The sequence below is a fragment of the Vitis riparia genome, chromosome 17, assembly GCF_004353265.1.
Source record: "Vitis riparia cultivar Riparia Gloire de Montpellier isolate 1030 chromosome 17, EGFV_Vit.rip_1.0, whole genome shotgun sequence".
NCBI classification, from domain to species: Eukaryota; Viridiplantae; Streptophyta; class Magnoliopsida; order Vitales; family Vitaceae; genus Vitis; species Vitis riparia.
In genome coordinates, this window is record NC_048447.1 from 10,265,766 (window position 1) to 10,292,202 (window position 26,437).

The 26,437-nt window shown below is 37.9% G+C and overlaps 1 protein-coding gene across 1 annotated transcript in view; it reads right to left on the reverse strand.

The window, feature by feature from the left end:
• Positions 1-26,437, reverse strand: part of LOC117904579 (serine/threonine-protein kinase ATM-like) — a 186,556-nt gene that overhangs the window by 68,024 nt on the left and 92,095 nt on the right. Inside the window, 13 exon segments of the mRNA XM_034817257.1 lie at positions 1,037-1,160; positions 1,287-1,404; positions 2,857-2,932; positions 3,970-4,041; positions 9,171-9,392; positions 9,568-9,760; positions 10,014-10,060; positions 10,158-10,256; positions 10,434-10,574; positions 10,669-10,810; positions 18,792-18,919; positions 19,121-19,190; positions 19,274-19,395. Coding sequence (XP_034673148.1) covers positions 1,037-1,160; positions 1,287-1,404; positions 2,857-2,932; positions 3,970-4,041; positions 9,171-9,392; positions 9,568-9,760; positions 10,014-10,060; positions 10,158-10,256; positions 10,434-10,574; positions 10,669-10,810; positions 18,792-18,919; positions 19,121-19,190; positions 19,274-19,395 — 1,554 coding nt within the window.

The window sequence follows — 26,437 nt, forward strand, 5'->3', positions numbered from 1 at the left end:
AGAAAAGTGACTGGAAATGAAGAAGAGGTCTTCCCAAGGCACACACAGGTCTCAACCAAGGAAGGGAGCTGCCTTCGGAGGCCGGAGGAGGCTGAAAGAAGACCCGCGAAGGCTGAAATGCCAAAAAAATGGAGAAACAGAGTTCGGAGAGGACTGACGAAGGCTTAGAAGTGCAAGACGGCGTTGGACGAGTCTACTAGTAGAAGCTCGGCACCGGAAAGTGGGCCATGCACCCTCACGCGCCGACACATGGGATTCAAGCCGCTAGAGAAAAAACGGCGTGTAGGAGGCGCGTGGATCCATTTTTGGCTCCGGTGCTTTGAGAAAAGTTGCAGATCTCCTCTTTGCGCTCCTGATGATGTGGTTGGTGTCGGAAAATATCGTCGGAAAAAAAAAAGTAGCCGGAAAAGTCTCCAAAAAATATCGCCGGAAAAATGTTGATGGTGATGAGGGTTTTTGACCACGACATGGCTGATCGGAAAGCTTTGGGAGATGGAAAAGGTGACTGGAATGAAACACGGTCACTGGACGAATTCCTGGAGTTAATTACACGGGTAAACCAGAAAGAATAAAATTTTCTCCCTTGGCTCTGATACCATGTTGAAAGAGAGAGAGAAAAAACTTTAATTCTCATTCATGTGATTAACTTCTTACAATAAAGAAACATATATACAAGGCTAGGTTGAACTAACCACCATATATGTGACCCATATTAAGAAAGGAAAGAAAGATTGTACACTATAAATACATTATATTCAACAGGTACGTAAAATGTGCCCCCTTTTTGTGGAGCACTAATTAATACAGCCCTTGTTTACTTAGCAAAAAATAAAAATAAATATTATACTTCCTGAATTAAGACTCACAGGCCCCTTTGTTGACTTCTCATAGCCCATTTGTGTGCTTCAAAATTTTTGTGTGAAGGGAAGAAAATTAAACATAATCAATTTTGCAATAGGACAGAGTAAGTAAATTAAGTAAAGGAAAAATCAGAATAAAATAAAAAAAAATTGGCCAAACTCTTCAACAATAGAACCTGTGAAGAGATTAATTTGCACAGATCAACAGCCAAATCTTTCCTTCCAGCCAGATTGACAATAACATTGGGCAGCAGGAGCTCTGCAACTTCAGCTTTGAGCAGCACAATATCTTGACATAATCTGAAAACAGCATATAAATCTACCAAATTAATTACATTAAATGAAAGCTAACCAGAATAAAATGTCAATACATGTAGCCAAGTCTAAGACAGAGGAAAACAACTGTCTGAGAGTAAAGTGGAACACCTTAGAATCGTATCGTTGCAAAAACCGATGAGAGAGTGAACAAGTGGACAAATCCACATCTCAAAAGTTTTTTCATGTGTCTTCCATATAGTAGACTTCTCCAACGGAATTGCTTCAGCTGATAGTCACATTAAATAAATGATTACATATTCAATCCACCAATCATATAATGTAAAGTCAAACAATTTTTTTTTCCTTTTCTTTTTAGTGTATTAAAAAAAATAAAGAAGAAGAAGAAGAAAGTAAACAAAAGCAAGAAGGATGAAAAATCCTTAAAACAGAAAGAGAATGTACAGATCTGAACAAAAGAGTAAACCCATCAGGCCCAGGAGCCTTGTCCTTATCTAACTGAAAAATGGCTTTGAGAATCTCTTCTTCGGTAGAGGGACATTCCAACCAGGTAGCACTCTCTGCTAAAATGGGTGCCCAATCTAAAGCCTTCTAGCCTCCAAGACTCTCCAAGGGGATTCTTATATAGCTTTTTAAAAAAATGCAATGTCTCCTTTGAAATACTGTCAATGTTATCCAATGTCTCCTTTGAAATACTGTCAATGTTATCCAGAAGTGTTCCTTCTTTGTTTTCCAAAACCTCAATGTACTTCCTATTATGCCTACCATTCGCCACCCTATGGAAAAACTCCGAATTACCATCCACTTCTTTTACCCACTTCATTCTTGCTTTAGAATTGCTTTTTTAACCACATTCATCCATTAAAGTGTTAAAATACAAGCCTTCTCCTCACTACATATAGGATGCAAAGGAATGCCCCAGTTAAACCTTGCCCACCCCTCACAAAACTTGGGGTACAGTATGAAATGCCACAACTTGTTGCCTTTCAAGACCATGTTCATAAGATATGAATACATGTTTTATGTTGCACGTTGATTTATCTAGGCTTCAGGCCTGCTAAGTTTTATGTTATCTATCAATCATCTACCTAATTTTGGCCCTTAAGGCTAGATTCATATGGCAAGGAGAAGGGATGCAGATAGGGAGGTTCCAAGAAAATAAAATTAAAAAAATCCACCTACCACAACTCTAATCCTTTATCTAACTTGAAGCCACCTATGTAAATATAAGATAACAAAACCCCCAACATCCCTCCCGACCCCAACGACACATAAAATATGCATACATGTGTAACAAACACAAAAAATTTACTGACCAAAAGAAGTGTTCAGACAATTTATCAAAATTAGGAAAACATATCAACTATGAAGGAAGACAATACTTGTATCATCATGTGTAAACAAGCAAACAAACAAAAGAAGACATTAATGGGAAGAAAGGTTTGGATAGTACAACAAAATTAGGAAAACATATGGAATATTGAGGAAGACAAGAGTCACAAGGAATTAGAAAAATAATTGATTGTGCAACCTCCATTGATGTAAAATGACAACAACAATATAGCGATATAATTCATGGCAGAGAACAAGCAAGCCTACACTCAAGATTGAAACCTGAGAATTTAATACCAGGAAACAAAGGCTCCATAAAGTTATTCTATTAACATGCAATACAAAATCATTAAATGAGAAGACAAATGTACTTTCAAAATTAGCATACGTCTACCATTAAACTTTTTCTCAAGATCCAATAGTAACTTCTCCACTAGTTCGACATTGACACCTTTGGAGTGAACCTACAACAAAGGGAAATAATGTCATATGAATTTATAAGACTCCAAATACTTGAATCACCAAAACAAACTGCATAATGCTCATAGATGTTTTCTAAGTATGTTACTTATGGGAGCAGCCAGTTGGGGAAATATGTTTGAATTCCTACAGTGAAATGGCTGGAGACCATGACACACAATGAATAGATTTTTTCCATTTTCCCGAGCAACTCAATCCCTATGTAGTAAGTGTCATTCAATATGTGTATATCAGCCTCTAATTCACTCAAATCAATATCTTTAGGCCTTTCCCTTAAGATTTAAATAAGCATTCATTTGTAAGAAGAAGGAAGTCCATGTGTTTCTACATATAAAATTTTAATCTTTTCTATCATGTTTCAACTTTTGATGGACTAAAACCAGCTCCCGATACAAAATTTAAACCATTCCTATCATGTTTCTACTTTTGACAGACTAAAACCAACTCTCAGAACAAAACTTTCAATCAACTCTAATTCAACAATATTGATGTCAGAATATGTGGTTGACTTTGCGGATCTGATTATATTTCTCCTTTATTTTTCTCTGATATGATTATATTTTGTACTTTAGGCAAGTCTTAGAATTTGGAGTAATTTTAGGAATTGAATATTTTCAGGATTTGAACTGATTTAGTTTCCTATTTTTATATTTTCTATACAGCTCGATTATATATTTACCAAGTAACCTGTCTGATTTAGAGAATACCAATTATTCAGAAACTTCACTTTCACTTTCAATTCAATATAATGTGGAGTACTCCAAATACAAAATTTATGGCATTGCTATCATATTTCTGCTTTTGACATACTAAAACTAACTCCCAAACCATAATTTTCTATCACCTCTAATATGACAAGATTGACTATGGAGTACATCACTGAGGTATATGGAGGTGATACCCATTAACAGCAACCAGGATAGCAGGAAACCCTCCTATCAGTATAACTTGCAGGCTTGCTAAAACAAAAATTTAACAGGATAGTGTGATAGGCTTATTGCAACAGAAATTGAACATTTACCTCAATAAGAGACCTCTCATAAGAATCAAATGACAGTAATGCTTTTTGGCCCCGTTCAGTTGAAAGTATCCCCTGATTGAAGAAGAAGAAGAAGAAAATGAATTTTCACAGAAGTTCCAGCTACACTAGTTTCTCTCAAGCAAATTTAACAGGAATAACTATCTCCGGTTTTAAAACTGAAAAGGTAAATAAATTTCTTTCAGAAAAAGGTATAACTAACATTTTACTTCCTCAGGAACAGAAGTTGAAGGTTCAGGTTCTCAGCTAGGAAAGATATCCTATATCTAAAATCAGCTTTCGCCTAGTTTATACAAGTTCAAACTAGAACAAATACAATAGCACCAACTACCACAAACTAGAACAAACCATACGCATCACACAGACGTTTAATGGTTGACTTTGTCTTTCTCATACACTCCCTTTGCCATATATAAACAAAGACATCTACAATTGCAACTACAAAATGTTTTCATGCTTCCTTTATTTGAGTGGACCAGTTCATCAATAGGAAATGGAAGACTATCCTTTATAACTTTTGTCGAAGTTTTAGGAAGTGGTTAGGATGTTTTATTTTTCTGTTAAATAAAATCTGAAGTTGGTAATTCAGATTGTAGTTAGGTGGTTTCCTATTTTTATGCAGTAGTTAGATTTCCTATTTTATAGTTGTATTGGTTACAGAGCTTGTGACTAGTTTCTGCTATATATCTATCTACTCGTACTTCATGAAATTCAAGAAGAATAATTACTTTTCTTCTCAAAAATTACATGATATCAGAGCCTCGTGACAAAAACAGCGATGACCGGCGCAACAAGACACCTTACTGCTTCTGCATATTCATCTGAGAGCATCCAATCTGCTGCATCCACGTCGAATGGTGACTCTTCTCCCAGAATTCCAACCTGCAACTCACAGTTCATAGGCTCAATGGGGAGAACTATCTCGAATGGGCACAATCTGTGAAATTGGTGATTGATGGAAGAGGGAAATTAGGGCATCTGACAGGCGACATGACACAACCTGCAGCAAATGATCCATCCCTGAAAAAATGGCAATCTGAAAATTCCCTTGTCATTGCATGGCTCATCAATTCTATGGAGCCGGCGATTGGGAAGCCTCATCTTTTTTACCAACAACCAAGGACATTTGGGAGGCTGTGCGAGACTGTTATTCTGATTTGGAGAATTCATCTCAAATATTTGATATGAAGACAGGACTTTGGCAATCCAAATAGGGCAAATGTGATGTTACCGCCTGTTACAACGAGATGGTGACTTTATGGCAAGAACTGGACCAGTTTTATGATGATGTTTGGGAAAATTCCAATGACTATACCCGCCATAAGAAGGGGGAAGAGAATGATTGGGTCTACACATGTTCCTCGCTAGTCTTAATTGAAATATGGATGAAGTTAGAGGACGGATTCTGGGCCGGAAACCATTGCCCTCCATTCATGAAGTTTTCTCTGAAGTCAGGCATGAGGAGTCCCAGAGAAGAATTATGTTGCATAATCTAGAGCCTAGTCCGAGCCATGAACCTAAGGGCTTGGCCCATGTATCTAGAGGGTTTGACTCTGAGGGAGATAAGTAGAAGAAACCATGGTGTGAGCATTGTAAAAGACCATGGCATACAAAGGAGACTTGCTGAAAGCTTCACAGTAAACCACCAAACTCGAAGAGGAAATCTAGTGGAGATAGACGTGCTTTTCAAGCCACAACCGAGGAGCCTCAGGAGCACCAAATCAATTCAGAAACAGTCTTGTTCACAAAGGAGCAATTAGAGCACTTATACAAACTTTTTCAGTCCCCAAAATTGTCTATAAACCCATCTTGTTCTTTGGCTCATAAACGTAATTATCTCACTACTGTCTTTTTCAGTTGCATCCTAAAATCAGTAAATGCTTGGATCATCGATTCTGGAGCGACTTATCACATGACAGTAGCTCAGGCATTACTTTTTACAACTACGGTTCCTAAATATCTTTGGGGCAATGTCATCCTTATTGCAACATACCTTATAAATTGGATGCTTAGCAAGGTTTTAAACTTTGAAACTCCTTTAGATATTTTTCATAAGTTTTATCTTAGGAATAGGCTTTCATCAACTTTGCCTCTAAAAATATTTGGGTGTACCACTTTTGTTCACATTCATGATCACAACCAAGGAAAACTTAAAGCTTGAGCTAGAAAATGTGTGTTTGTTGGTTATGCTTCCAATCAAAAAGGATACAAATGTTTTGACCTAGTTTCTTAAAAAAATGGTTGTCACCGTGGATGCAACATTTATCAAATTAACACCAATTTTCTCTACTGATCTTTGGGGGGGAGGAAAAATGAAGATTCGGATTAATTAGAATATTTTCAACTTGAGGAATCACCGGTTGTTTATTCCCCCACACCCTTGGTTCAATTTGAGAGTCTTAAACCTTATTGTACCAGATTTGAGCGAATCGAGTTCTTTAAATCATGAAAATGTAGGTCCATTCTTAGTGTTGTCTCATAGAGATCACGACTCCAACATGATGAATGGAAAAGAAACAGGTACCAAGAACATAGGGTTAATACCCTTTGGCATTGTCTACTCACGAAGGAATACAAATCAAAGGAAAGAGTCGACTGATCTCTTGCACTATCATGAGTCTACTGATCCTCCAAGTAACACATTCCCTGAGCTTGCACAACCGGTTCAATCTACTTCAAGTCTTAGTCCCAAACACCCATTGTCCAACCACATGTCATACAAAAATCTCTCACCCAATTTTTGTGTTTTTACCTCACAAGTGTCTTGTATGGAGATTCCAAAAAGTGTGCAGGATGCTCTAAAGATTCCAAAGTGGAAGGAGGCTGCTTTTTAAGAGATGAAGGCTCTAGAGAAAAACGAGACATGGGAGATGGTGGATCTGCCTAAGGGGAAGACAACTGTGGGGTGCAAATGGGTGTTTACAATTAAATATAAGTTGGATGGATCGCTTAAAAGGTATAAAGCTAGGTTGGTCACCAAAGGATTCACTCAGACCTATGGCATTGACTACCTAGAGACCTTTGCACCAATGGCATAACTAAATACTACAAGAGTTCTCTTGTTCCTTGCAGCAAATCTCGATTGGCCTCTACAACTATTAGCTATGAAATATGTTTTTCTTAATGGAGACTTGGAGGAAGAGGTATATATGGATGCACCCCCGAGCTTTGATGGAAGGTTTGGTTCGAAGGTGTGTAAATTGAAGAAATCTTTATATGAGCTAAAACAGTCACCAAGGGCCTAGTTTGAGAAGTTCACTCAGTTTGTTTAAAGTCAAGGGAACATGCAGGGATAAGTTGATCATACTATGTTTGTAAGACACTCATAGGATGGGAAGATAGTTGTGCTAATTGTATATTTAGATGACATAATTCTCACCAAGGATGACTTGCCTAAGATGAACTGGTTGAAGAAGTCTCTCTCATCAAAGTTCAAGATCAAGGATTAAGATACTTTCTCGAAATGGAGGTTGCTCGATCAAAAAAAGGAATAGTTGTCTCACAATGAAAGCATGTTGTTGATCTCTTTAAAGAAATTGGAATGAGTGGTTGCAAGCAAGCAAGCATCCCAATCGACCTCGACCAAAAACTTAGAGATGACAAAGAAGGCGATCTAGTGGATACATCTCAATATCAAAGGTTGGTAGGGAGGTTGATTTACTTATCACATACACAGCTAGATATTGCATTGGTCGTGAGCATGGTAAGTCAGTTCATGCACTTGCCATATGAAAAACACCTTGAAGCAATATATCGAATCCTGAGGTATTTAAAAAGTACACTGGGCAAAGGTCTACACTTCCAAAAGACTACACAACAAAACATTAAGGCCTACACTAATGTAGATTGGGCAAGTTCAATTACTGATAGATCTACATCAGGGTATGGCACATATGTTTGGGGTAACTAAGTCACACAACAAAGTAAGAAGCAGAACATGGTTGCAAGAAGCAGTGCTGAAGCAGAATATCGAGCTATGGCTCATGGAGTCTGTGAGATGTTATGGCTGAAGAGGTACACGAAGAGTTGAAGATGTTGGTAAACATGCTAAGACTGCCATCAGCATTGCACAAAACCCAGTGCAACATGATCGAACAAAGCATGTTGAGATTGATAGGCACTTCATAAAAGAGAAGGTCGACAATGGGGTTATTTGTATGCCATTTGTTCCAACAATGCAACAAATAGTTGATATCCTCACCTAAGAATTGTTCAACCCTAACTTCGAACTTCTTGTCAGCAAGTTGGGCATGATTAATATATATACACCAACTTGAGAGGGGATGGGGGGTGGGGGAGGAGTCAAAGTTTTAGGAAGTAGTTAGGATGTTTTATTTTTCTGTTAAATAAAATCTGAAATTAGTAATTCAGATTGTAGTTAGGCAGTTTCCTATTTTTATGCAGTAGTTAGATTTCTTATTTTATAGCTCAATTGGTTACAGAGCTTGTGACTAGTATTTGCTATATATTTATGTACTCGTACTTTATGAAATTCAAGAAGAACAATTACTTTTCTTCTCAAAAAATTACAACTTTTATAAATGTCTTAGCAGTCCTTAAGATGTAAGGAGTCCTTTTTCTTTTCTTTAAGTGATCTTTGTATATATCCCATGCACATGGCTTGTGCCCCCCTTTCTCCTCCTCAAATCTGTATAGCCATTCAGCCAGCAATGTACCATTAATATCCAGCAGATTTAGGATCCCCTAGCCCAAAGTCCCCTGGGAGAACCATAAAAGAATACTTAACCAGATGGAAATTCTTTCCCTCCTCACTATATGCTCAGATGAAATCACTCAGGAGTTTTTCTAGTCTGTTACAGACCTAAATAGGAACAATGAAGGATAGCATGTGGACAACAAGTAAGCTTAAATGTATAATCAAATGAAGAGAAATTTGAACTTTAAAAGGAACAGTAAATACATATCTGTGGCCCCATCAAATTGATTGGATTTTTTTAAACAGGCAATGGATTGTTGTATTAATAAAGCACCTATAGAAAAAAGGGACGCAAACCATGTACACAAAAAAATATAAGAAAGCACCTAGTTGAGAAGAAAGGGACAGAAAAAAGCAACAAATCAGAATTAGCTGAAAATAAACACAATCTCAAAATACAGCTCAATGCAGTTTGAACAACGTCACAAGAAGAATTGGGCAAAGTAAAATACAATTTCATACTAACCCAAAGAGTCTGAGATGTCATATCAATTATCTTAACTGAATCATCCATTAGATACTTCTTCAAAAGTCTCATAAGGGCAAGCAGAAGTTCTTCAGATATGTTAGTGTCCAGAGGAAAACTGATTTCTGCACCACTGTCATGATGAATTGGTCGACAAACATGTATTTGACTATAGTCTCCAGGCAGATGGAAAACAACACAATGTGGATCTCCAATACCAACCTGGAATCATGATTAAGAGAAGAAAAGTGTCACTTTGAACAGGTGAAGCATTGTCGTCGTCGTTATCATAATCATTATTATTATTATATTATTATATTATTATATTATTATTATTTGATAGCCATTTTATGACAAGCAGTATCAATAAAGAGCCCAAAACAAAGCATAATTATACCCTAGAAATAAAATCAGACACCAATGCTCTAACACTATTTGCATCATCTGAACCACACATGTGGACTAGGTTCCAGACTGCATGTACAATATCCTGGTCAGCCTGCCAACACGTATCTCCAATAACATCCTTCACATTCTTCTCTCCCCGACAAATTTCTCCCACAAGTAATTTCTTGTGAAGTGCTTGAAGACTGCAAGAACAGATCAAAGTCTCAGCAGCTACATATAAGCTACTTCATATCTCAAATCTAAATCAAGAAATTTTGTAAAAACTTTTATTTTTGAACTAGTTTGAAGTTTCAATAGTTTTTAAACTCAGTTCTGCAACTTTTCTAGGATTTCGATAAAATTTTAAGTTTTGTAATTCAACTCTAATTTTGACCAAGATCTTGATTACATGGATGAAACAATAAACTGAAATAACAAGAAAGCAAAGGGAAGTACCTCCACAAAAGTAATCTTGGTGGAAGGTAGGAAGATCTCTTCACAAACTGAAAGTGAACACTCCATAAAGAAAAGAAATTGGTAAGGTGAAAAGGCCATATTCTGACAGTGATGTAAATTATTCAAATGTTGAAGGCAGTCAACCTTTAAAAAGTGGTCTTTTGGAGAGTAGGCTCGGCATAATTCCTGATGGAATTCTCTTATCTCATCAAAGATATCTATTTCAGGAAATGGTTCCAATTCCTGAAAAACAGAAAAATTGCATCAATCAAAGGGCATTAGTCCAAGAACCACAAGAAACCAAACAAAGAAAAGCAAACAATTTCTTTACATATAATAGAATTATAACATTTAAGTATTCAAAGCATCCAAATAACTCTAAAGTCTAAACTGTAATTGTAAGAAACTTGAGAAACATACTCTGATGTAGTCATAAAGAGACGGATCAGCACCAATAGTTAGTTGGTGGAGCAAAGATAAAACTTGAGATGATCGAGTTCCAGAAAGCTCTGCATTTGTTTCAGAGGGAATGCAACAGGCAACCAACTTTGATACTAAAAACTGCACCACATCACTAGGAACAGATTGTTAGAGGATCTTCAAACATTTAATTTCAAATACTAAAAGATATTACAATGTAATAAAAGTTATAAACCTGAAGTTGTTCCCCAGGCACACCAATAATTTCTTTGGATGGGTTACTTTTAAAACTTTCAAGCAACATAGAAATGATGCGACTGCATTGGTCTTGCAAAGCATTAAAACCAAAGAATTGTCCGACCAAGTTGAAAAGATAACTGCAACAACACAAAACATTGAATTTCTTATCACATAACTATAGCTGGGAAATGTTTGATACCATATATCAAGTAAAGCGCAATAAAAAAATAATTGTCCAATGAACAAGGATGAAAATATCGGTTTTTACAGATATATTAGTTGAATTTTATGGATATATTGGGATACATCGAGAAATATCAACGAAAACTTTGACAAAAAATATCAATGAATGAAAATCGATCAAAACTCATAAAAACATTGAGGAAAATTGTAAGAAATGATAAAAAAATAATAATAATATACATATTCAAATTGTTTTTTTTTTTAAATAATATATCTATAATATATTTTGTGACATCTGCGACAATATATAGGATTTAAAAACACATTAGTATTAAATATTATAATATGATTAGTTTGAATATGTTAAGGGATATAAAAGATATGATAATATATGTATAAGCATTTTTAAATTTTTAAATATTGATAATTTTATGTATAAATTTATATTTATCTTGTATTTAATTATTATACAAAAGATATATTAAGATAATGAAAATTGAATTATTTGCAATAATTTTATTTTAATTAATTTATAATATACACATAAAAGATATATACTAATATATATACTATTACATGTGTATTTATTAACGTGTAGCTAATGTACTTATCAACAAAAAACAAAAAAAACGTGTAGCAGATGTTGTCCAATGGTTAAAAGGTTCACATCTCACACCAGAGGACAAGGTTTTGATCCCATCATATGTTGGGTTGTGCTCTATTGATGCTTTTTCTTCTCTTTACTAAACAATCCCACATTGAATACTTAAAGAAAGCAAAAGGTGCATTTAATAAACAACACATCAAGCCATTAACAGGTGTAATCACAGTTGCGTTGTGCTGGCTTGAGTTGTCCTGACTTGGCCCAACTAGCAAAAATTTTAAAGGAAAACCAAGACACAAAACTAGTGTGGAGTTGAGAAAATCGGCAAGTTCGGCAAAAAGTGGTGAAATATCATAAAATCGCCAATAAATCAATGAAAATCGAAGAAAAATGCTAAAACATTTCGAAATCTTGAGAAATTGAAATATCCCCACCACTTACCATGTCGACACCCTTCAACACATGAATTTAGGTGAAATATCACCGATATTTCCTGACATATCAAACCTTTAGTGTGATAAGCCAGGTCATGCAGAACCCAAAGCATGTTTATTTTCAAGCAGCCTATGGAGTTCCACGATATCTCAAAAGTACCCCAGGGAGAGGAATTTTTTTTTTTTTAAGAAAGGTGTAGAGCTAAGCCTTAAAGCATATAAGGATGCTAACTGGACTAGGTCAGTTGTTGATAGAAGGTCAACCACAAGGTACTACACATTACATGGAAGAAATTTAGTAACTTGGAGAAGTAAAAAACATGGTATCTATAAACTTTTGTGGTTAAAAAACATTCTTAATGATTTTAAAATTAAGTGGCAAGGACCAATGAAGTTCAACTAGGACAACAAGTCCACCATCATCATTGCTAATAATGTAATTCAACATGACCGAAATAAACATGTTAAAGTAGATAGGCACTTCATCTAAGAGAAGCTTGAGAGCAGGTCAATAAGCACACTATATGTCCTAACATGAACAGTTGGTTGACATTTTAATCAAGGGATCGGCCAGCTTTTCATTCCAAAAGATCACAAGCAAGTTGAGAATGGATAATATATTCAACAACTTGAGAGGGAGTGTTGGAGAATTCACGTGATTCTCTTACTTTCAAGAATCAATGTACAGATATAGAGATTTTGGAAAAATTAGAGTAGTTTCCTAATTGCAACCATTCAATACACACACACACACACACATTGAAAAATAGTGTTGTTTTTTTAAAGGTGTGATTTGACCTTAAAAATCGCACAATACACGCACACGCACGCGCGTGCACACACACACACATTGAAAAACTATGTTGTTTTTTTAAAGGTGTGATTTGATCTTAAAAATTGCACACGCACATGCATAGACATTGAAAAATTGTGTTGTTTTTTTAAAGGTGTGATTTGATCTTAAAGATTGCACACGCGTGAAGGTGTGATTTGATCTTAAAAATAGCACACGCATGCACACACACACACACACACACCCACACGCAAACCCACACACGCACACTCGAGCGAACATGAAAAATCAAATAAGATTTTAACTTTACAACAAAAAAAAAGAACCAAAATGTATAAGCTTTAGAGAATTTTGCCTCAGTTTCTAAAAACAAAAATGACCAAACAACCCCCGAAGGGAGAGTCTACTATTGTAACATCTTAGGTGTCTGATAAAGTTTGACTATTAGATAAGCAAAATCATAGATGTTGCTAGTGATGTGGGATGCTTCTTCTCTTGGGTTCCTCATTCAACTAATCAAGTTGCAAACCAATTAAGCAAGCAAAGAACAAAACACCTTTTTGGAGATTCTCTTCCCCCTTGAGTGCATAAACTTTTTCTAATGTGTACATTGCTTTTTTTTTTCTTTGTTCAGACGCTCTAGTTTTTTTTTTTTGGAGTAGGGTATTTAACTTATTATCAATAATTGTTCATCTTCAAAGGATTGTTTGTCCTTTTTTGTATTAATCATTCAATCATAGTTGTTAAAAACTTACCATACATGATATGATACAATGACAAATACATTTTTGACGAAGATCAATAAGCACACAATCTGTATCATATTTTAAAGCGTATCTTATGATACATATATGATACATGATACGATATATGATATTATGATACAACGATACATACATTTTCAATCATTTTCTATAATTTTTTTTTAAAAAAATTATTATATTAATTGTTTAAAATATAATAAAAGATTAAAAATTGATCATCAAACAGAAAAATAGGTAAAATAATCTTATACGAAAAACTACATTATTGTTGTCAAATACTACATCTGTTCACTAGTGGAAGCGGCTATGAGGGAAGCTCCTCTTAGAATGGCTTTGAAGCGTTATTCGGTAGTGAATCTTCAAGCAAACAGTGGGACTAGAACCTGGAAGGAGGAAAAGAGGTCTGCTCTAGCCAAGGATTCTGTTGTGCTGAAGGCTAGTGTCAATAAGCTAGCCGCCTTTAGTAATTTTGTGGGGCATCCAATGGAAAGTTTTGAAGAGGAAATTATAAACCTTTTGCAAAGATTGGAGCTTAGAAAGAAAGGAATGAAAGGAGAGGTTTCGAGGCAGCGACTAAAAATAAGTATTCTTATTGGTTCCAAGTTTGAAAGGGAGCTCCGCAACTTAAAATGCTCTAAGTTTGAGAGAGAGGTTTTGCACCTCCCTAATAGACATATCTTACATTTTCGTCTCCTACAAAAACACCACATCCACCTTTTGAGACCTAATTAAAGTCTTGATTTCTTTCCTTTTATTAACATCATTCACTCTTCTAACGTTCTAGTACAAAATCTTCAACTTCATGTAAAACAGACTTCTTTGGCCCCTCCTCTTCTGTCCAACCCGTTCTCTTTTTTTCCTCTGTTGTAATTAATCGAGCATTCTAGCCTTTTTAGCTCTAGATCAAACAAGGTAGACACCGAGCAAACTTTCTTCTTATCTTTTTCTCTTCTGTTCTTTATCCTTTAAAGTAGATTTAGAATTTCACCCTCGAAACCTTCAATCAGGAACCCTAGTATTCTACTAAACTTAACTGGACAGTTGTCCTCCCAGCCACCTTCAATCCTCCTCTTTTCCTGCAACGACCCCTCAAGCTCTGAACTTGCGCCCCTATTGCCTTCTTCCACCAAAGAAAGCAACTCCCCTCCCCCCATCATCTTGTCCTACGAGTCACACTCGTTCATCAAAAACCTTAGAGGCATCTGTACCCTCAACGGCACCAAACTCCATTCACTAACGGCGTCTTTCCCCCTTCCCAGGCCGAAAGCCCCACCCATCGCCAAGCTTTGGCCAAAAAAATAAGAGGAAGAGATCCCCAACCCCCCATGAGAAGAGAGATGTGCCATACCTAGAAGCTTCGAACAAGAAACTTCAGTTGTAGCCGCCGCCCTAATCACCTCATTCGGAGACATCAGCGCCAAGTTTCCTCTCAGATCCCCATCGATGGCAGACTCCAAATCTCCCAGTTACTCCCTTTTCTCCTTCTCGATTCTTACTTGTGCCCTAGCAAGAAGCTCCTTTTCTAAGGTCTTTGGGTCACTAAAAAAGCACCCCGCCCCGCAAAGCCCACCTCACTTAGCCCAAAAGCAACTCCCACCTTTCTCTTTCAACCCATACCACGAACAAAAAGGTCTTACAACCTCAGCCTCCCTGCCCCTTCTCTTCAAAGGTCCTGGCTTAATCAAATATTAAGGCCTCAAACACTCCACGCCACCCAAACCGCTTTCCTCACCACCCACTACACTACCTACAGCTTCCACCCCGCTTCCCAAAACATCCGAAAGGCAGCTGCACGACACGTCACACCCTATGGTCAAATTGTTCCTCCCTATACTCCACTCCTCCTTAGCCTCCACAGTACCCTTAGCCTACACCCCTGTAAAGCGAACATCATCGAAAGTTGCACCATCCTTCAGAGTTTTGCTCGAAGATGACACGTCTTGTACCCAACACTGTTTATCCTTCTGAGCAAAACTATCCTTTGGACTCTTGCTGTAGGTAGCACGTGGGCATCCATCTTCTTCTTCCCCATCCTCTGTGAGACCATCTACAAAGCTTCTTCGCCACAACACTATCGGCACAAACCACAGTGGAAATTCCCACCACAATAGAACAGAATAACACCCTGACCCCCCTTCAATCTGAGTTGAGCTAGGTAAACTTCTTCCATCCAACTTCACCAAAATTCTAACCCATTGCAACTCAAACATGCTATTTGTGCTTCATCCTCTTTAATAGAAACTCCACAACCGTCACCAATCTTTTTTAACACCTCGTGGCTCCACAAATGAAGAGGCAGACCCAACACCTTAACTCGAACTTCACTTGCATGACAATCCTTCCGAAAACAACCCACCTTCGGATTCCACTTCTCCAAACACAAAAAATTCTCCTGCACCCTCCTTCTTCCTCTAGCAAGGACCTACTTAGCCTCCCACACCATCTCGAATTCAAACAGCATCAGCCCACTCCCTAACACAGCTATTTTTAAACTCCTCCTTAGGGGCCACTGGAATTTCACCCACCTTCTAAGAAAGTCCAACTTTGGATCAGGAACCATGGAATCACCCCACCATCCCACCAAGCATCAATTCAACTGATCCATCCTTCTCCGCATTTCACTAACCCCTGCTTCAAGCCACGGTGAGTCTCCTGACCTTACAAGTTTAGACATAACAGCATCCAAGGGATGACCCATTTCTCCCTTAACAATCTCCTAACTCACTCCATCATTCAACCCTGAAACCACCCCTTTCTCCCTCGGCTGGGCTTCAATGAAGATTTAGCATCTCCATTCGGCTCCACTCCAAGCCCCCTTAATTTCTCTGCCAGAGTGTACCATAACCCCCCCCCCACACACACCCCCCAAAACAGTCCCTTACCTTTTGGAACTATAATGTTGAATTCTTTCAGCCCTAAGTCACGAATGGAGCAGAAAATGAATCTTCCAGCCTCATTCAATCGACGTTCCAATCCATATTTCCTTCCCCTCTCCTCCTAGTCAAGAGTCCACTTCCTTTTTCCAATATCCCTACAACATGCCTCGACTCCACCTAGCAAACATCGCAAGCTCTCCTCTCCACACTTGATCCAGGACATAACCCCTCTGTATCTCTCCCAAATGCAGCCTCTCAACTTTCCTCCCTCTTCCTCAACCTCAATGTCAAAAGATTTTGCCTCCATTACAAACCAACTCCTCCCTCCCCTCATTGATAAGGTTTTTGGACCCAAGTGGATGTTCTGACAATAATTTTACAACTGTTGCAGTCATGTCTCTTATTGTTATCCCAAAGAGAGTAGTTTTTAGATAGGAAAAGATTCAAATAGACTTTGTGTGTGTGTGTAAGGGGGGGAGGGGCTGGGGCTGGGGGGACGGCTTTGGAACAAATGTCGCATTTGGTGAAATAGGTTATTGTTTGCTCGAGAAATAGAAAGAGGGCTTAGGTATCAAAAATTTATTCATCTTTAATGAGTCGTGTTTGGGTAAATGGTCTTAGAGATTTGTAAGTGAAAGGAATCCTCTCTAAAAACCAGTAATTGTGGGTAAATATGGGCAAGTTAGGGGAAATGAACTAAAAAAGTAAGAGAAGGGTATGGTGTGAGGGTGTGGAAGGCAATCAGAGGCAATTGGGAGAACTTCAAGAATAGAATAGGTTTTAAGATTAGGTCTAGTAACGGGGTGAAGTTTTGGAAGGATAAGTGATGTGGGGAGACACCTTTGAGGAATTCGTTTCTAGAGCTCTATTCTACAACTACCTCAAAAGATGCTTAGGTTACTGACCTTTGAGATGATGGTAGCTGGAGTCCCAAGTTTACAAGGCAGTTGCATGATTGGGAACAAGAAAAGGTACAAACCTTTTTGTGCGGGTTGTTTGCACACCCCATTTCTTTGGAGACTGATGATGTTATGGTATGGTTGCCTACAAAGAATGGTACTGTTAGATAGTGTACAGTTATTTAGGTTCTTTACTTTTCATTTTCCTTTTCTTTCCTTATTGTATTGTGGGTCCCACTAACATGCATATATATACCCAAGTCCAATGTGTATTATTAACAGTTTTTCAATAACAAAAGTTAAGGATTCTCCCTTTTCTCTCTTTTCACAGGCTACTCCTCTTTGGAAAATAGGAGAGCGAAGTCATTCCCTTATGGCACAAAATGAAATGCTTAGGTGGCATCAAGAATTGGCTTTTTTGTTTGGGAAGCAACTTGGGCTAGGATTGTGACTCTAGATCAGCTCAAAAGTTAAGGATGGAGGATTCCTAATAGATGCTACTTTTGTAAAGAAGAAGAAATGAGCGACCATATGAGAATCCATTGTTCAAAAGCTCACTTATTGTGGCAATTGATTTTTGTGCTTTTTAGTGTCCAACGAGTGATGCATTCTTCAGTTAGAGAGATCTTTTTGAGCTAACACAAGTCTTTAGTTAGTAAAAAGAGAAAAAATGCTTGGAAGGTTGTTCCATTGAGTTTGTTTTCAATGTTATGGAGGGATAGGAATATGAGAGTTTTTTTATCATTGTGAAAGTATGGACCAAACAAGTAAAAATTCTTTCTTGTTTCTATTTTAGGACTGGGTTAGATTCTATATTAGGGATGGTTTTTTGTCTTTTATTTTTCTTTGTATACATCATGTATACCTTATTTCTTTTTAATAACATCCTTATTTACCTATCCAAAAAAAAAGTTTATTTTTACAATGAATATAGGCAAATTTTCATTTGAATGGTTCGATTGTTGACAATGCAAATGATGTTGATTAATGAAAAAAAAATTATTTAATGTATTAGTTGTTTTTTATAAAGGTATATATGTGTGTGTGTGTGTGTGTGTGTTGTGGATTATGTGATAAATCTATATATTAAAGTCAAATTTTGTTAATTTAAACTTTGTCAAAACTTTAACGTTCAATAATTTAACTCTTTAGATCCTACTATCTTCCATAAAATTGGTTATGTATTCCTCTATACTTCATACTTTTAATAGTTATACACGCATACATGTTTTCTCTATTTATTTTCCACTATATAAAAAAACTTAAGATACACTAAACAATACGATACAAAAAAATATAAAAGTAGTACACAATGTGTTTTATGAGTTAACAACTATGCATTCAATGAATAATTATGTTTGTTTCTGATATTAACAAAAAACTTTAAAAAATAAAATATAAATAAAAAAGGAACCACACAAAGTCACCTTCATTGTTGTAATGCCACCAATAGTGAAAAAGAACAAAAGATGTAGAACAGTTTAGAATCACAGTATGCAGTTATTCTGTTTGTGTGAAAATTATTTTAATCACCTAATTTGTAAAATCACTGATTATGGACTCACTTGGAAGTGCTTGAAACTGCAGCCCGATGCCCAAGAACATCAATGAGTACCTCAATGTCAGCCAACCGATGACATTTGTGCCTATGATGAACTGCTGCTGTGACTTTGTAATGCATTTCAACGATAAACTGCATAAGCACAATACTGTCTATTTCAGAAATGCCAACTCTTCAATAATATTTCCATTTGTGAACCAAAACATTTATTCAGAAAATACATAGCAAATGCTACTTACAGAATAATGGAATTGGAACTACAAAGTGCATACAAAATTAAAAAACAAATGCTCTAGTATAAGGAATACTCAATATAAGAAATCATATCATCACCATGAACACTCTATCTGATCGGAAAATGTTAATCTTGTCAACAACACCAACACTTGTAGGGCAATCCTCCCTAAAAAAACCCAGTATAAAGGCAGTTAGACAGAAGCGATGGAAAAATGATTTTAAGTCAAGAAGCAAGAGAAGGTAAAGCACATCTCCAAGAATCCATCAACAACATTTCGAATTGCAAGCACAATTGTATCCCTGGAAAAAAAAGGGAGAGCGGGTTCTGATGCACAAGAGGCAAGTGACAAAATGTTGCTGACAATGGATACCTGATACATCGAAAAGGCAGACATGAAGTTAAAATTTCAAGGATTATTAACTGAAAATTTCATTCAAATATAAACAAAAAATAAACTAGATCCACTAGTCAACAAACTATGATTTAAACCCTAACCAACAAGATTATTGTAACAGAGACATTTTCCTGTAGGCTCTTTTTAGTACATGGATTCAAAACTGAACTTAGTCTGTCCCCACCCCAACTCTTTGCCACCTAAACCAACCTAGAGTAATATGTGTGATTGCTAAAAAGCATACGGACAGCTCAAGTATTAACTAAGAATAAAACTTAATTTTCCTACATGTTACATGAAGAAACTTGAGTTTATAATTAATCATTTAAACAACTCATCACAATTAAAAGAAAGAGTGACTTTTCTAACATATTTCTAAAAGAAATTTAAAAGTTCATAATCAATCTATCACATAATAGTAAAGAAAACATCTCGAAAGTAAAACCAAGAAAGGAAAATTTAATATCACACAAAAACCTATAGATGATTACTTAAAAACAAAGATTTATCTTTTTATTGGTAAATAAGAGGTATATTAATAAAGAACTGTAGGACTGTTTAGAAAATAAATATATTTAGCTGTAAATATCTCTTTATTATCTGGTTGTTAGTAAAATATTTGTATCCTTATTTCTAGGAGTTAGTTTCAGGAAAACCAAAACTAGGGGGACTGATTAGTCTAAAAAGGCCAGATTGTACTCTTATGATAAAACGTATGAATGAAATACATTTTTCCTTGAACAACTTGCAGTGTTTAGATGGTATTTCTCCTATTGTTAGTTTTTTACAATAGAAAAAAGGAAATACAGCAGCCGCAAGACAGTTCTACACTGTTGAAATTTGGCATTCAAAGTTAGGGTTTTAATTTAGGAATAAAAAAGGAGAGATCATTTAGGATATTTCCTTAGGATTCAGTTTCCTAATTTTTAGGAAAGAATCAAGCTAGATTGATATTTTCTTATTCAGTCATTTGTGTATATATATGTGTATGGTGTGTACCGAATAAATCAATAAAGGAATTCAGAAATTCTTCATGGTATCAGAGCCAGTTTTCTGAAACCCTAATCCCTTCTGGCCGCCTCTTATTCAGGCCATCATTCATTCCGGCCAAGTCTCTCTGACCATCTCTCAATCCGACCATCTCTCTCTCTGGCCATCTCTCATTCTGGCCATCAGTCCCTGTTCTCAGAGCCAAGGAAGAAAAACCGAATCGTCGTCAAAAAACATTCACCGCCGGCTACTTTTCCGACGACGTCTTTTTCCCACACTGCAAGGAACGCCTGGAGGAGATCTCCAATTTTTCCCAAAGCATCGGAGCCAAAAAACCACCCACGCGTAGGCCACGCGCATTTTTTCCGATCGGCGACTGCATCTCACGCGCCGGCGCGTGAGCCACTTTCCAGCGACGCGCTTCCTCCTCCAGCCTCGCCTGACGCCAACTAGCTACCCTTCATACTTGTTTCTGCCATCCTAGCCCTGCACGTGCCTCTTTTGGGGTTCTTTTGCCTCTGCGGGCCCTCCGAACAGTTTTTCCGGCGTCCTCCGGCTATTTTTTCTCAACCTCAATCCTTGCACGTGCCTTGGGAAGTGTTCTTCTACCTTTCCAGTGGTGCCACGGTTGTTTTTCTTTTCTATTAGGTCGGTATCTCTGGTTTTCTCCTCTTCCAGCAACCATATTCGGCTTTCTTCCTCATCTCCATGACAAAATACGAAATGGCATCATCACAAGTATCCAACGTCACGGCACCAGAATCAGGGGGCAGTTCTGAAATTCCAAACCTTGGTGGCAGTGATTCCTCTCCTATTCTCATCACAGGACACAAATTAAATGGCCATAACTATTTACAGTGGTCACAATCTGTGTTGCTGTTCATTTGCGGTAAAGGAAAGGATGAGTACCTCATTGGAGAAGCAGCTATGCCAGAAACTACAGAACCGGGTTTCAGGAAGTGGAAGATTGAAAACAGCATGATCATGTCATGGCGTATCAATTCCATGAACAATGACATAGGTGAAAATTTCTTGTTGTTTGGGACTGCAAAGGACATATGGGATGCAGCCAAAGAAACTTACTCAAGTTCTGAAAATACTTCAGAACTTTTTCAGGTTGAATCAGCCCTACATGACTTCCGCCAAGGAGAGCAATCAGTTACTCAGTATTACAACACACTCACAAGGTATTGGCAGCAACTTGACTTATTCGAGACTCACTCATAGAAATGTTCGGATGATACAGCAACATACAGGCAAATTGTGGAACAAAAGAGACTGTTCAAGTTTTTTCTAGGACTAAACAGGGAATTGGATGATGTTAGAGGTCGAATCATGGGCATTAAACCCCTGCCAAGTCTCAGGGAGGCCTTTTCAGAGGTTAGGCATGAAGAAAGTAGAAAGAAAGTGATGATGGGATCCAAAGAGCAACCTGCCCCAACATTGGATGCCTCTGCCCTTGCTGCTCGGTCATTTAATAGTAGTGGTGGAGATCGTCAGAAACGAGATAGGCCTTGGTGTGATTATTGTAAGAAACTAGGCCATTATAAGGAGGCTTGCTGGAAGCTTCATGGCAAACCGGCTGATTGGAAACCAAAGCCACGATTTGACAGAGATGGCAGAGCACACGTGGCTGCCAACTCTGAGAACACATCTGTTCCCCAACCGAGTCCATTCAACAAAGAGCAGATGGAGATGCTACAGAAACTATTAAGCCAAGTTGGCAGTGGCAGTACTACCAGGATAGCCTTCACTGCTAATCGAGGAGGAATGAAGCCGTGGATAGTGGACACAGGTGCTTCTGATCACATGACAGGAGATGCTGCCATTCTTCAAAATTACAAGTCAAGTAATGGTCATTCATCCGTCCATATTGCTGATGGTTCAAAGTCAAAAATTGCCGGGACAGGTTCCATAAAACTTACTAAAGACTTGTATCTCGACTCTGTCCTCCATGTTCCAAACTTGGATTGTAATTTTTGTCCATTAGCAAATTGGCCCGTGATCTCCAATGTGTTACTAAATTTTATCCAAACTCGTGTGTTTTTCAAGACTTGAAATCGGGGAAGATGATTGGCAGTGCTGAACTGTGTTCCGGGCTCAACCTCCTCCCATGTGGCCAATTCTCAAACCAAGTCTCTCAAGCAAGTTGCGTACAGTATCAGAGTATGTTAGAGTCTTTCAATTCTATGTCAAATTCTAAGGTCAATAAAGATAGTGAGATTATAATGTTACACCATCGCCTTGGTCATCCTAACTTTGTTTACCTTGCAAAATTGTTTCCCAAATTATTTATCAAAAAAAATTCAGCATCTTATCACTGTGAAATTTGTCAGTTTGCAAAGCATACTCGAACAGTATATCCTCAAATCCCATACAAACCTTCAACTGTTTTCTCTTTAGTGATGTGTGGGGTCCCTCACGGATAAAAAATATTTCTGGCACTCGATGGTTTGTGACATTCGTTGATGATCATACACGGGTAACATGGGTTTTCCTTATGAAAGAAAAGTCAGAAGTCGGGCACATTTTTCAAACCTTCAATCTTATGGTTCAAAATCAATTCAATTCCAAAATTCAAGTCCTCAAGTCAGATAATGCAAAGGAATATTTTACTAGTAGTCTCAGTACTTATCTTCAAAATCACGGCATTATCCACATAAGTTCTTGCGTTGACACCCCACAACAAAATGGGGTGGTTGAACGCAAGAATAGACATCTCTTGAAGGTTGCCCGGTGCCTTATGTTTTCCTCTAATGTTCCAAACTATTTTTGGGGGGAAGCCATTCTCACAGCTACCTATTTGATTAACCGTATGCCATCCAGAGTGCTTACCTTTCAATCCCCACGTCAACTTCTCTTAAAAAAATTCCCTCACACCCGTGCAGCCTCTTCTGATTTACCACTCAAGGTATTTGGTTGTACGGCATTCGTTCATGTGTATCCTCACAATCGTAGCAAATTTGCTCCTCGAGCCAATAAGTGCATTTTCCTAGGGTATTCTCCAACCTAAAAAGGGTACAAATGTTATTCTCCAACCAACAAAAGATTTTACACCACCATGGACATATCTTTCTTTGAACATGTCTTCTTCTATCCCAAATCTCAAGTTCAGGGGGAGAGCATGAATGAACATCAAGTTTGGGAGTCTCTTCTTGAGGCTGTACCTTTTTCTCACTCAGAGTCACCAAATCCTTCCCAATCCGTGCCCACTGAGTTGTCCACACCCATGCCGTCATCAGTCCAGTAAGCCCAGCCCACAAATGTTCCTTCTCCCGTGACCATCCAGTCTCCCATGCCTATTCAACCTATAGCCCCACAACTTGCTAATGAGAACTTACAAGTTTACATCAGGAGGAGGAAAAGATAAGAATTAGAGCACAGATCACAGCCAACATGTGGCCAATATATTGACTCCATTTCAAGTCTACCTGAAGAGAACATAGGTGAGGAAAGGGCATTGATGATTCTACTCTACCGATTGCATTGAGGAAGGGTGTTAGGAGATGTACAGATCATCCAATTGGGAATTATGTTACGTATGAAGGGCTATCACCATCTTACAGAACATTTGCTACTTCTCTTGATAATACTCAGGTTCCCAACACAATACAAGAGGCATTCAAAATTTCAGAATGGAAGAAGGCAGTACAAGATGAGATTGATGCACTTGAGAAGAATGGGACATGGACTATCACAGATTTGCCGGTTGGGAAGAGGCCTGTGGGGTGCAAGTAGATTTTCACCATAAAATACAAAGCAGATGGATCAGTCGAGAGATTCAAGGCTCATTTGGTAGCTAGAGGGTTTACACAATCCTATGGGATAGACTATCAGGAGACTTTTGCTCCTGTTGCAAAACTGAACACTATTAGGATTCTTCTCTCATTGGCTGTCAATCAAGATTGGTGCTTGCAACAACTGGACATAAAAAATGCGTTTCTAAATGGTGCCTAGAAGAGGAAGTCTACATGGAAATACCACCTGGTTTCGAAGGAAGTATGGCAAAGAATCAGGTTTGCAAACTCCAAAAATCCTTGTACGGCCTTAAACAATCTCCCCGAGCCTGGTTTGATAGATTCACAAAAGTAGTCTTGAAACTGGGCTACAAACAAGGTCAGGCTGATCATACTCTATTTGTCAAGAAGTCTCATGCCGGGAAAATGGCCATATTGATAGTCTATGTCGATGATATTATTCTATCTGAGAATGATATGGAGGAATTACAGAATTTGAAGAAGTATTTGTCAGAGGAGTTTGAAGTTAAAGACCTTGGAAATTTGAAATATTTCCTTGGTATGGAAGTGGCTAGATTTTTTTTTTTTTTTTTTGATAGGAAACGATAACGGTATATATTGATAAAAGAAAAGGTACAATTAGAAAGATGAGAAATCCTCCCACCAAAGAAAAACAAGACTACAAGTAATCATAAGAAATACAACGAGAGAAAAAGCAAACGGTCTATTTACACACCGCTAACCAATCAAGTTGTAACACGTTAAGAGGTATCCCCTTAAACACCTTAGAACAAAAAGCCCATAGAGAAGCCAAAAAACGAATAGAATCCCAAAGATACCCTGAATTCCTTGCTTTATCCTCAAAAATCCTTGCATTCCTTTCCCGCCACACCACCCACATTAACGCGATGCACACGTCTTGCCATAAAACAACCCCTCTCTTAGAAGATCCGAAACCATTAAAATTAGTAAAAAAACATGTCAGAGATGCTCCTTGGGGAAACCCAATCCATCTTTGCTAACTGAAATAATCTGTGCCACAACCCCTTGGTCAAAGAGCAATGGAGGAAAAGGTGATCTACTGTTTCTCCATGCTTCATGCACAACTTACATATGTCGGGACTAAGTGCTTTGTGGGGTCTTCTCAATTGTAGCAAGTCATTAGTATTAACATTCTTATGCGCCACCAACCAGACAAAGGACTTGACTTTGAAAGGGACTTGAGAATTCCAGACAAACTTAGTAGGGAACACTGGAGGCGACTCAGAATATTGGGATAAGGCCAGAAAGAAAGATTTGACTGTGAAGAGACCTGAAAGAGATAAGGACCAGGATCTCTCATCTGGAACCGAAGGAGATATGTGTAGACGATCAAGAGACCGCATAAGGCTTTCTAAATCTTCTATCTCAGAATCAATAAGATTTCGACGAAAATTGAAATTCCAAGAGAAAGGACAGGAATATCCGAGAATTGATGAAATAGGAGCATTTTTTATCCGTGACTACGCTAAGTAATCTTGGATATTGTATTCCAAAGGTTGATCCCCCCACCACAAGTCATCCCAGAACCGAATTCTATCCCCGTCCCCTACCACAACCGAGTAAATTTGGAAAACTCTTGGAAGACTAGTGCAATGGCCTTCCAAGGACAACGATGAGACCATCTAACAATATTGTTGACATCCCAGCCATTGGAGTGTGATCCATAAATGCTTAAGATAACCTGATGCCACAGAGGTGAACCCTCCCTAGGATATCTCCACAACCACTTCCCTAAAAGAGCGACATTCCTCATAGAAATCTTTCCAACCCAAAACTATAAAGGAAGCGTTGGTGCTCTGATTGATAATTCCGCTCCTATGGAATTCTGCAAACACTCTCACTAGATCCTCCTTTATCACTTCCCAACAGTCTTGAAACACTGCAATGGTAAAGCCATCCGGCCCAGGAGCGTTATCCCTATCCATCTGAAAAATGGCCTTATAAATCTCTTCTTCAGTAAAAGGGGATTCCAATCTAGACGCGCTCTCACCAGAAATAGGGGACCAATCTAAGCCTTCCACTCTCCACGATTCTCCAGAAGGACTCGCGTAAAGCTTCTTCTATGCATGTATTTTCTCGATACTCCTATGGATAGTCAGAAGAAACTTGGTATCGAGAAAGAAAGTACACTGGTAGACAGGGGGAGATATCAGCGACTCGTCGGGCGCTTGATTTATCTCTCACACACTCGGCTAGATATTGGCTTTGCAGTGAGTGCTGTAAGTCAATTCATGCACAGCCCCACTGAG